The following is a 12,836-nucleotide window of genomic DNA, read 5'->3' on the forward strand; positions in this document are numbered from 1 at the left end:
GCAGGTCTCTGTGCACTCGGCCGGCTTGGCGCTATGGTACTGGTTTTGCTCCAATCACACCTACAGCTTGCTCTCCCAAGGCATTGGCCACCGTGGAGTGGAATCCAGTCACTTGGCTTTTTTCCTCTTTCCTCAGGGGACGCCACATTCTACCTGTCTAGGGGTCACTTAAGTGAATGCACGCTATTGTTCCCTTACTACTTAACTACCGTCACTAGACTCCTGGCCTTAAGGGACAACCACACTGATTAGTTATAGCCCAGGCCTCGTTACAGCAAAGCATCTAAGCACTGCTTAACTTTAAGCACTTTTAAGTACCATTGGCTTCACCCAGTTAGTGGATTGTGGTCAGTGACTTCACAGAATTAGAAGCAGATTCTGAGGATGCAATACTTGCCTCTGGTGTGACTCTTAGTAACAAAAGTCATCTCACTGCAACTTACCAAAACACATAAAGCACCTGTTTGAATGCCTGGGGAAGGAGCAGTCTACAGAGTCATAAGATACATTTGTTTCTTTTAAATATTTGGAAAATTCACGCTATGTCAAATTAGCCAAGATATTTTAAAAAAAAATAGAATTTACCCTGTGTCAATGACACTCTCTTGCTTTTGTCCATGCATTCATTCCAGCAGCAAGCTGCATTTTCTTGGCCTTAATTTGCATCAGAGGGTCAATATGATTGCTTTCTCTCTGGCTGTTAGTTCTTTCAAGACACGTTAGGCCCAATCGAATGCCCAATAAAGTCAATGGGAGTCTTTCAATTGACTTTAATGGGTTCTGGATTGGACCTTCGGTTCTTTCTTTTTCTTTACTCTTCTTTGGAGTTAGGATTGGATGTAGACAGCAACTCTTTGCTGTTACACTAGAGTTTTCTATTAACGAACTCACAGTATATTTTCTGAGTGCTGGAGCCCTTGCTCTGTAGCTTTCATGCCTAGCTAAGAGAGAGGACGCATGCTGGAAAACCCTTCCAACACCATTATTAATGCTTAAGATTCTTCCTCCTCTTTTTTGTTTCTTTCCCTCCTTTCACGCACAATGCACATGCTATTTTACTAGTATTAAGCTTCAGCCTAACAATACACATGCAGCTGCTTAATTTTACTATCATGCAACTGATGGGACTACTCATGGTAGTTAATATTAAGCACATAGTAAATGTTTGCAGGATTGGGGCCTTAATTTGGAGCAGTGGGGTACCTTTCAAATACCTATTCTCAAGCAAACAATGTATATTCCAAGGCTTGCTTTTGGTTGTCTGTACCCGACTGGGACAGGAACTCTCTCTTGTTGGAATATTCTTTTTATCTAGCTTCTTGTACAAAGTGCAAGTACGGGCAGAGGCTCCAAACACACAGAGACTTTGCAGTGATTTTTCTATCACCTAGCAAAAGTTGTGTGAATAAGTCACAGACCGATCCTTTGTCCTTATATCATCTCATAAAGATGGGAGGGTACCACGTGACAGACAACAGGGCATCAGAATAACAAGGCTGGTGGGCTAGAGAAACCTATAATAAGCTCAGAAGAAACAGATCCCTCCATGGTTATGATAGTTACTGCCTGTCCTCCAATCAGCACTAAGATGTGGATGAATCACCTTGAAGTCAGACATTTCATCATGTGTGACTAGTGCCTTGATTGGCAGACTCCCACCCCTCTCCCCCCTCCCCATTGTGAGACCATCCCCATCAGCTGTTCCGTTATAACCTTGCCTTCTAAACACCCTGCTAGATAGGGACTTTCCATCAGTGATGAGGGAATTGAAAGACAGAAATGAAGTTCTCTTTCCCAACATCGTACAGCAGGTCAGTGGCAGAGCCTGGATAGACCCATCATGTCCCAATTACCAGTCCCCTGGCTTAACCACACAGCAGCCTTCCTCCCTTATGGCTCCTACTGACTTCCACTGAATGAAGGATGCCTTCAGGTGAAGTCCTAGGTCAGGCTACATCCTAATCTCATACCGGTTCTGTCTTTGCCTCTCTCCCATGACTGTTTAGTCCTTCCATAGTGGCGACACATGCATGAAGTACATGAAGAGCCTCTGCACTAGCTACCCCCGGCTGCCAGCATACACCTTCGAGTCCAACGACCCACACAGAGTGGTGTCGTTACAAGTACCCTCACTTCCATGAGCAGGGAGACAACAGGGTCCTTTACCCAGTGCAGGCAGGCAGGTCCTTTACCCAGTGCGTCCTCCTCCTCCCCACTCGTGGGCCCACCCAGTAATGCGATTGGATTGCTCAGAAAAACAATAAAAGACATGGATAAAAGATGAAGAATCAGATGGCTTTAAAGCCAAGAAGCCCAAGCAAATTATACTACAGGGCAAAATTCAGGTTAGCCTTATGAGGAATACTAAGGACAAAACAATATAAATAGAATAGCCCAAACCCATACATTGGCATGCTGAGAAGGATGCAGTGCCTCCATGGACTGCAGTTTGTTCTCTAAGACAAGCACTTTTTCCTGCAATCTTTGGATCTCCTGTTTACTCTGGGCTTCTGTTTTCTGTAGTGTCTCATAGTCCAACATCTTCTTCTCAGCCAGAGAAATCTGCTCTTTCAAGAAAGCTATTGCTTGAGCCTGATCTTTATATTCACTGTGTAGCTTCTCCAGTTCATGCACTCTCAGTTCGGCATCTCGGCACTTGTCCTTCATGTCCTGAAGTTCTGTAAGGTGCTGGTTTGTTTTGGTTTCCAGTTGCGTTTTCCAGTTGTTGTTGCTTTCTTCCACTTGGTCGCTGGCCTCCTGCAGCTTCAGCTTCAGACTTTCTTTCTCCTTTATGTGAACAGCAGTCTCAATATCGTGCTTAGCTTTAAGGTTCTCCAGTTCAAGCTGGTGCTCCATCTTTATGCTCTCTACCACGGCCTTCAGTTCTACTATCTCCTTGTGCTGGGTATCAGGGCCTGTGTTCAGGGTGGCTTTGAGGTCTTCCAGAGATTTCTGATGGTCAGAAGCCAAGGTGTCCAGCTTAGACTTCCAGTTGTCCATCAGTCCCATGTTCTCATTGGTGGCTTGTTGAACTTTGTGTTTCAGGTCAACGATTTCCTGGGAGTATTTTTCATTGACGGCTTTCAGCTTCTCTATCTCCTGTTGATACTTCTTCAGGGTCTTTTCGTACTTCTCCTTTAGCTGGCTGCTCTCTTTTTGGTGCTCCTTGCTGGCAGACAGCAGCTGGTCTCGCAGTCGAAGCGCCTCTGACTGCAGACCAAGATTGTGCTCAGGGGTCTCTGCCTGGTGGGAGTTCCTTAGGCATTGTCTCAACTCCTCCACTTCACCACGCCTGACACTCAGCTCTTCCTCCAGCTGAAGGATTCTAGACTTCTCTGCTACCGTAGTTAACTGAAACAATAAAAAAAAAAAAAAGGACACAAAGTAAGTTCTCACCTTTCCTTGCTGTCTGCTTCTCTTTAGTAGACGTGTTCCAGAGACAGTCAAATCCCAAGCACATTAGCCAGTTTAAAAAGAAAAACAACATCCTCAATCCGATTACAGTTTTTCCACCAGGGTAATTAACAATACTTTCTTGCATCAAGGCCTTTATGCTGGTTTTAATGCATGCTTCCAATTTGAACCATTGGTTTGAATCAGAAACAACATGTCTCTTTGAAACAACTGCTGTAATATTAGCTACTAAAAAGTTACAGGGGTTTATTAAAAATAATGTCCTGAAATCCCATTATATTTCTCAACTGGGCTGCTTGCCAAGTGATGTATAGAAAATGCTACTGTACACTCAGGAATATGGTGGATATTAAAATCAGGATTGTACACATCATGAACATTTCCTTTTATTGCTCAGCTCTTCAGAGCCTCTGGCACCTTCACAACTTTATGGTTTACCCTGGTGTAAAAGGAAAAGAAATTTTACGCATGGAGTCTTGTTAGAATTTATTAGCAAAGTAAAAATAAGGTAGAATGCTAGAAGATGTAAGAGAATAAACTGCTGGCTATGAGTTACACTGCATGACAGGGTTTGAGTAGCTTCTTAGCTGTCTGAGTTTAATCTTTCTGGCCTGATTTGATTGCTGATCACGGTGGAGGTGGGCACCTTTGGGTACAGAACAACAGACCTGATAAGAGGAAATGTAAAAACAAACAAACAAACAAGCAAATCTACAACATTTACTCCTTTAGCACCAAAACATAACTGATCCATTCTATTTATTTGTTTCGGCTGAAATTTTTCAAAGCTGCCTAAGGGAGCTGGATGCCTGACGCCCACTCATTTTTAATGGGAATGGGGTGCTCAAACCCCTTTCACCAGTTTGGAAGACTCCAGCCTGGCCTTTTGGGTGATCTCTACAAGCTCCCATGCAGTCCTCACAGCCTGGCCGCTACTCGGCAGCCCACCCAAAACTCCTGGATGTGAGGGGCTAGCAGAACTCTGACCTCTCCCAGCGGCCCCGCCCACGAGGCTCATGGCTGGAGATGATGATCAGCCCCACCATACTATTTAAGCCAGAAGGCGGCACAGGGAAGTTGTTCAAGCAACTGGGAGATCTCCTGACTGGCAGCTGCACTGGATCTGACTTGGGCATGATCCCCAGGTTCTGATCCCCACTCTGACCCCTGGCTTGGACTCTGGCTCTGACCACTAGGCCTGATTATCTCTCCTCTGGCCACATCACAGTCCTGACAGTTTGCTTGTCTTTTTAAAAATCAACTGCTCTCCCCACCATGTAACACCTTCAAGAAAAACCTTCTCCTCACCTGCCCCAAACAAGGCTCCTTAAAGCCGTGATGTATTGCTCCTCTAGACAGCCCTTCCTGAATCCTACAGCCTAACTAACCCAAGTGACCAGAGCTATAGTGCTACGACTTAGGAGCAGTTCCATTTAGACTCTCCAGCCTTATCTTCTATCTCAAATTGCAGCATCCACAATAGAAGGAAGGATGTTTGCAACATTGATTGTCACACTTATTTCCTACCGTAGTTTAAAGGGACCCCGGAAGCAAAATGAACCGTGCAAGGTTTAATCATTGTTATTTATCTGGCGGTGTTAATCGAATGGTGAGTTGTGAAGCGCTCATGTCAAATGGCGTCATGGGGTTGAGAAGCAAACGCATGTCGGAAAAACGAGTCACCACACAAGAAGCAAAGGCAAAATCATATGGTGCTACTATTTCCAGAAAGGGAGTGCAAATAAAGTAAACAAAACGCAAACCATGGACGCCCAAACTCAAACCAAACAACAAAATCCCAAACAAGGCATTGTTGGCATCAATGCAGCTGACAAGCACACTGGTCTGCCGGCAGGGAAAGTGGGGTTGGGATTACCCTGGTGTCCTCTAATTCTCTGAGGAGTTTTTCAGCCTGTGCCTTCTCAAACAGCAGGCTCTGCTCGAGCTCCCGTATGCGGGCATGCTCCAACTGCGTCTGAGTCTGGTCACACACAGGGAAGAAAAAACAACAACAACAGGGGAGAGAGCAGAAAACAGAGAGAAAAGGCTGCAACATCATGTTCCGTGTACAAGACAAGGAAAGGCAGTTCACAACGGAGGAGAATAAAGGTCTCAACAGGCAGGAAAATTCATCCAAACAGAAATAGGTTACTAAGGGATTTTACATGGTCCTCAGGGTGGCTATTTAAGATACAGTGGACTCCTCTTATAGGGCCCATTTTAGCAAAGCATCCCTATTCAAGAAGGGTGCTTAAGTTCCACTAAAGGCAATGAGACTTAAGCAGGTGCTTATGTGCTTTCCTGCATGGGGGCCATAGTGAGAACACTTCACAACAGAAGAAATCCACCCCAGCGCAATGTGAGTCAGTACAAGGTCTATGCACCAATTAAAGACCATTCACCGTAGACAATGTGGACAGTTGGAGGCTGCCTACTGGCAGAGTTGCCTTTTGCAATAAAGAGAGAGTTTCAACTATGACGTAGTTGACTACAAGCAGGTTTCACTGTGCACAGTGTAGTGACAATACCAGAAAATATACATCACTTAAAGCAATGAAGGAAATTTAAGTAGAAAAAAGTGGTATAATTGAGTACTTTGCATTTGTACAGCATCTATAGCTAAGGATTTCAAAGTGATTTTCAAATTTTGAGTCTCACAACCACCCTCCATGCCTCAGTTTACTTGGGTAAACTGAGGCACAGAGTTGTTTTTTTTTTTTGCTCAAGTTCAGTGGGTGAGCCAGGATTAGAATCCAGAAGTCTTGATTCAATGTCCCTTGCCCTAACAACTAGATAACATTCCTCTATTGGTAGCAAAATTATTATTTAAGCACATCAGTATTGGCCACTGATATAATGTAAATTCCCTGTGAAGAAGGGGGGGGGAATCAACGTGCAAACTCTGGCTTTCAAATTTTTAACTTTCAAAACTATTTTCTATTGAATACAAAGTTGATCCACCAAGACCACAGCATGACAAGGACTATACGGTTACTTAAGTTGTTCTAGGCAATTTTCTGCCCTTCACTTGCCACTTCATTATTTTTTTCCCCCATTCCCAAGCCTGAATTCATTTGAAATTTTTTTTCTTTACAACCTGATCTGAGATGGAAAAGAATGAATGAGCTTTGGCTCCTTTTCTGTGAATGGAGAAAATTTAAGTTTGCACCCATCTGTTTTCTTTTAAAGTCTGGAAAATATTATTAAATATCAGATCAAATATGGTGAAAATTAAGACTGTCAGGTACATGCAATATTATTGTAGCCATGTTGGCCCCAGGATATGAGAAAGACAAGATGGGTGAGGTAATATAGTTTATTGGACCAACTGCTGCTGGTGAAAGAGACACGCTTTCCAGTTCCACAGAGCTCTTCCTCAGGTCTGGGAAAGGTACTCACAGTGCCGCAGCTAAACACAAGGTGCAACCAACTATTTCGTATAAGGAGTTAACACATTGCAAGGAACCGTTCAAAATGAAGCAGGCACGTAGCACCTTTGCAGTCACACAACAAAGGAGAGCTAGTAGGTCATAGATTGTTGTCATGAGACATAAAACCAGTGTCTCTACTGAGTCGAGGATTTTTGGTGTCTAGCAGAGTTATGAATTTAAGCTTGTAGGCTCGTCTTTTGAAGGTGTTGTGCAGGTTTCTTTTGAGGACGAGGCCTGAGAGGTCAGCTATGGAGTGACTGTTCACCCCCTGGGGATAGGGTATTTTTGTCTTATTACTTTTCTGTGTGAGCTCATTTGAGAGTGTAGTCATTGTCTAGTTTGCTGGGGCACTTGATGCACTGGATGAGGTTCACCACAGGTTGTAACAGGCATGTGTAGGACCAATGGATCTTGAAAGGTGTGTTGTGGGGGATATATTCAGGACACTTCAAGTTTTATCAGTCCTGTTTGACTCCAGGTGGAGAAGACAAACAACGTCTCTTAAAGACGTCTCCAAACATTGCCAGGCTTGCCAAAGAACCTTAGTGAAGCACAGACATGAGCTGGATAAAGGAAAAGGGGGAAATTTGCCTTCTTGTTGAGTGGGGATTTTCCCCCCAATCTCCACATAGCTCAAAGATGCCTTTCCTAAGAGCTAGACCAGGTTCTGATTTCACTTACAGTGCCGTTAACCTGAATTATTCCATTAACTTCAATGGCATTACTATGAATTTACAATGGTAACAGCTAGCCTGATGTCTTTGACTGAACCTTCAGCTATATGGACTCACAAAATTATCTCAACTAGCCATTCAGAATCTTTTCAATGGTAGTAATTTACCACCCACTTCTGTTCTCCAAAGGGTCAAATATAAGCGCTCCAAAGGTGGGATCTTTTACTGATCCATTTCACAACTAGTCCAGGAATCTCGCAAGATTCCTGACACTGGAAATATCACAGAGCAGCTTCCCTTAGCATTCCAGTCATCCTGCTGTTCGTCAAAACCCTGGAAGACCACAGGCATACGGAAATGAAAAACAGAGGAGAAGTTAAATGAACATTTCCAGACCTCAAATATGGGTTTTTTTAACATTAAGATAAACTGACATGTCATCTTTTACTTTATACAAACCCTTTCATCCAGCCCTAATTAGACCAGACCAAATTCTGAGACCCACTCAACCCCAAAATTTGAGGAAATTCAGATCCAAACGTTATGGCTCAGGTCCAATTTTAACCCTAATTACTACCCACACATTATGAGCTATACGAATAGCTAATTTCTTACTAAAATACATGATGTATCTCATGAATTCCAGCAGATGATCGCAACAGTCTCTCTTAAGGATTTTAAGATTTACTATTACAAGATCATCTATTATAAATAGGCTTTAGCTCTTTCTTGCATTTACCTCCCATATTCTAAAGGATAAAAGCTATAGCAACATCATGCTGCTAGAGATGGGCCTGGATCTAAGTCACACTGCATTTTGTGAGATGTTTTGAGCCAAAGTTCACAGATTGTCCCTACATCCATCAGGGAACAAAAATCACAGATCCAAATATCTCCAAATTTTAGACAATTCCAAAGCTGGATATGAGCTTTGTGGCTTGCTCCTGTCTTTATGCCTACTAATATTTGGGCAGAGACCTCTAGACTCCACTGAAATACACTGGGGTAAGAGTTCTGGAGGAACAAAATGAGAAGATGATGAATAGAAAGCATCCTTCTCTTCAAAAATGATTAAAAGTCTAGAAAACATGATCTATGAGGGAAGATTGAAAAAATTGGGTTTGTTTAGTCTGGAGAAGAGAAGACAGAGAGGACATGATAACAGTTTTCAAGTACATAAAAGGTTGTTACAAGGAAGAGGTGCTTACCCTCTGAGGATAGGACAAGAAGCAATGGGCTTAAATTGCAGCAAGAGTGCCTTAGGTTGGACATTAGGAAAAACTTCCTAACTGTCAGGGTGGTTAAGCACTGGAATAAATTGCCCAGGGAGGTTGTGCAATCTCTATCACTGCAGATTTTTAAGAGCAGGTTAGACAAACATCTGTCAGGGATGGTCTAGATAACACTTAGTCCTGCTATGAGTCCAGGGGACTGGACTAGATGACCTCTTGAGGTCCCTTCCAGTCCTTTGATTCTTCAGTGGGGATGACTGGCATGCACCGTATGACAATCTGGTTTACAGTATTCCTATAGTCCACACACACTGTACTTGCTATTGTTTGTTACTTATGACATCAGCCCTCTCATCTCTAGCATGCAGAAGCATATAAATGGAGAAAATCTAATTAAATTGTTCTGGAGGTCCCTGTCCTCCCTGCACAAATGAGATCTAGCTAGACAGCCCTGCAGCTTTTATAGCTGCTAAAATTGCAGTCACAGACTACAGGTGGCCAAAAAAACATCTCTAACCTGCACAGAGCTGCACTTGGTCCTGTCACCCTCCTTGATAAAGCACTTTTTGTGCTAGGCCCCCCCTGCCCCCATAAAGCATCTGACTTGCTCACATCCTTGAATAAAAAGCCCAGCGACTGGATAGTCCAGTTGAATGAACGTTCAAGAAAGTGCTAGGCTTGCTCGTTTGCAGAGAGGGATGCTGCAGTATGTGGACGCAGCGATCCTCTCACAAAGGGATGGGCTGGAATGTCACCTCTGTGCTAGAACGCGGCTAGCTGTAAGCACATAGTCTGTTTTATAAAAATGACCTACACAGATGCCATCAGCGCCACCTACATCACTGAGCGTCTCAGCATTTGGGGTGGGTCAGGCTCTATTTAAAAACCCAACACTGCTGTTACGTACACCCCATAGGCATGGAGTCTAGAGCTTCGGCCTGCTTGGGCAGCAGAGACTCTGAGTTGGGGAGGAATTAACCTGAATTTCAGGTTAATTCCTCCCCAAGCCCAGAGAACAAGACACCATTAAGAAGACATCATTAAGACGATGCTCTTGGGCTCCACGGGGAGATGACGGCATTTTGCAACCATAGAGCCTCCCATTGCTTGATTGTACAATGTGGAAGGACCTGGAAACAGCCTTTTAATGAAGAACGAACGCTGGCACTTCCTGAAGGATAAATGTTGCAATCACAGCTCCCGAAAGACAGTCAGCAGGGCAAGGGATGTAGAAAAGTTGGGGTGGGGCAAGTGACAATGGGCTTTTTGCCTCTAGGGGGTATGTCTCACTGCCATTCAAAACCCGAGGCTGGCCCGTGCCAGCTAACCTGGGCTCCCCAGGCTAGAGCTAAGGGGCTGTTTAAGTGCAGCGTAGGCATCCGGGCTCAGGCTGGAGCCCAGACTCTCGGACCCTGCAAGGTGGGAAGATCCCAGACCTTGGGCTGCAGCCCCAGTCTGAACAGTTACACTGGAATTCGGCTGCCCTGCAAGGCCTGAGCCCCGCGGGCCTGGGCCAGCCGCGAGTGTCCAATTGCAGTGTAGATTTACCCCAGCTGGCTCGTCCAAAGCTGAACAAGGACAGTAGTGACTGAAAGTAGTAACTACTGGATGGCTCTAGGGTGGCTTTCCATGAAACGAGCTATGGGTTTCAGCACAATTCCTAGGGAACACATGTTCACCGAACAAAAAAGCCCTCTGGCTAGAATGTCCAAAAGCCCCTACTTGATCAAGGAGCGCAAGTCTTATTGACTTTCAATGGGGCTGTTGTTTAAGTCATTTAGGTGCTTTTGAAAATCTCAACCACCATCACATTCAGTCCCTTAGGGTCTGTCTTCACTGCAGAATTATTAGCTCAGATGATCAGCACCTCTCAGCTCGGGTGCGAGCAGCCCCACTGCGAAGCCCTGCCTGAGTTATCTTGCCCTCACTGGCACTGAACATCACCACACGTGTCCTTAGGACTTCTGGGGGCCCATCCCATGGTTCTTTGTGCCACTCCATGACTCTGTCCCAGTGAATTGTGGGGGAACTCATCTGTCCTTCTGGGCGCTCAGGGAAATTGTGGGAAGGAACTGGTGGGTTACCAGCCTGAGTGAAAACCCCATTAGGGCTTTAGCCTATCACCCCAGCTGGGCTAGGTAGCCTGGGCTGACAGCACTAAACTTGGGTGAGAGGGTCTGATGTGTAAATGATGGGGTGGAAGGGTAGGAGCAACACTTGAGTAAAAGCCCAAGTTAACTCCGCAGTGAAGACCTATCCCAAGGGGTCATTCTCAGGAGAGAGACCAAAGGCTGAGTAAACTGTAGTGAATGAATTACCCTGTTGCTCCGAGAGGTGATTTCTGCCAGGCACAGATGGAAAAGCTTGACACTGAAAGGGAGCACACAGGGGTATGTGTGTGTACAAGATAAAAACCACATCCTGTACAATCAGCAAGCTCTGTTTTATTTTTCTTACTCGCAGTGGCTTCATCTGCAGAATAACCCAGCACTACATCATTTAATAATGTCCAGGAACCAAATATCACTGAGGCACTTTGCCTTCGACAGTCTGTCATCTTGTGAAAATGAAAAACACACCTTCCAAAAGCCTTGTTCCATTGCAATTATCCCCGGGCTGGTTTTAAACCCAGAACTGAGGGGTCCTGTAGGCACGGCTCACTGCACTAGAAAAGCTTTAGCAAAGCGCTCCGCACAGTATTGATTTGCGCCTTTCCAACACCCCCCCCCTCCCCCGTCTGCTGCTCTGCCTTCTCCTCCCATTAAAAAGCAGAGATTTATTCTTAAGGGTGGTCAACACAATTCTGTGTCTCTAATGTCCAGAAAAACACATGGCACCCCAGGACCTGCCTAGTTCAAGGATTTTCCTTCTCAGCCTTCTCTGGCCTTGTATCGATTTACTGCTGAACTACTGATTGCTGAAGCATTTGTGCTGGACATGGCCCACCTTGATTACCATGCACATTGTGGGGAGAGTGGTCACTTTGGATGAGCTATTACCAGCAGGATAGTGAGCTTGTGTGTGTGGTTTTTGGGAGGGGGGTGAGGGGGTGAGAGAACCTGGATTTGTGCAGGAAATGGCCCGACTTGATTATCATGCACATTGTGTAGAGAGTTGTCACTTTGGATGGGCTATTACCAGCAGGAGAGTGAATTTGTGTGTGGGGGGGTGGAGGGTGAGAAAACCTGGATTTATGCTGGAAATGGCCCAACTTGATGATCACTTTAGATAAGCTATTACCAGCAGGACAGTGGGGTGGGAGGAGGTATTGTTTCATATTCTCTGTGTGTATATAAAGTCTGCTGCAGTTTCCACGGTATGCATCCGATGAAGTGAGCTGTAGCTCACGAAAGCTCATGCTCAAATAAATTGGTTAGTCTTTAAGGTGCCACAAGTACTCCTTTTCTTTTTCTGTAATAAGTAATCTATCAGCCCTGCACAGCAATGACTAACACATCCTGGTCCCAGAGCTGGGCAAAAGGCAGCAGAAATTGTTAAAGGAAAGTTTCAAATGCAATTGCAGACAATACACTACAACAAGTGTGCTGCAAATTACCTCCAGATCCCCCTTGGTAATGGATTCTTCCTCCACTCGGAACTGCAAGTCCTCTACTTTCCTGTAGGGGTGGGGGGAGAAAAGACAAAATCAGTAATGCCAGGATTAAAATTTTATCAATAAGTAGCTGCCACAAAACGCTCCTGCAAAACAAAAGGATAAGAGGAGTGGGATATGGATAAATCATATACGCAAACAACTCAGCAGAAGCTAAGCACGCCCTGTGGAAGGCAGTTAATTAGCATAACTCATGCAAAGAAGAGACACTCCTCTTTCTGCAATGTGCCATACCACACTCCTCCAGTGAGCATGGCTGCTGTACAGCTCCATATGGATACTAGAGGACTTAGCTTTTGACTTTAATCCATTGGCACCATCGGACTGAGCAAGGTTTCTCTGCCAGCTATTCACTGATGCATTTCACAGGCAAGTTTTGGGAAATCCCAGTGCCAAGGGCTGAAGGGTTCATTGCCGGATATTCACGGACAATCAGGGCTTTTCCCTTCATGGGTGACTAGGGGCAGTGTTT

The 12,836-nt window shown here is 44.8% G+C and overlaps 1 protein-coding gene across 2 annotated transcripts in view; it reads right to left on the minus strand.

The window, feature by feature from the left end:
• Window positions 1-12,836, minus strand: part of CLIP2 (CAP-Gly domain containing linker protein 2) — a 122,300-nt gene that overhangs the window by 19,239 nt on the left and 90,225 nt on the right. Inside the window, exons 8-10 of one of the 2 annotated variants that reach the window (XM_073315253.2) lie at window positions 12,308-12,368; window positions 5,291-5,395; window positions 2,407-3,351 (exon numbers count right to left, since the gene is read on the minus strand). In XM_073315253.2, the coding sequence (XP_073171354.1) occupies window positions 2,407-3,351; window positions 5,291-5,395; window positions 12,308-12,368 (1,111 nt within the window). The remainder of the gene's footprint in view (window positions 1-2,406; window positions 3,352-5,290; window positions 5,396-12,307; window positions 12,369-12,836) is intronic. The other variant, XM_073315254.2, reaches the window with a different exon arrangement.

This window comes from Lepidochelys kempii, chromosome 17, assembly GCF_965140285.1.
Source record: "Lepidochelys kempii isolate rLepKem1 chromosome 17, rLepKem1.hap1, whole genome shotgun sequence".
NCBI lineage: Eukaryota > Metazoa > Chordata > Testudines > Cheloniidae > Lepidochelys > Lepidochelys kempii.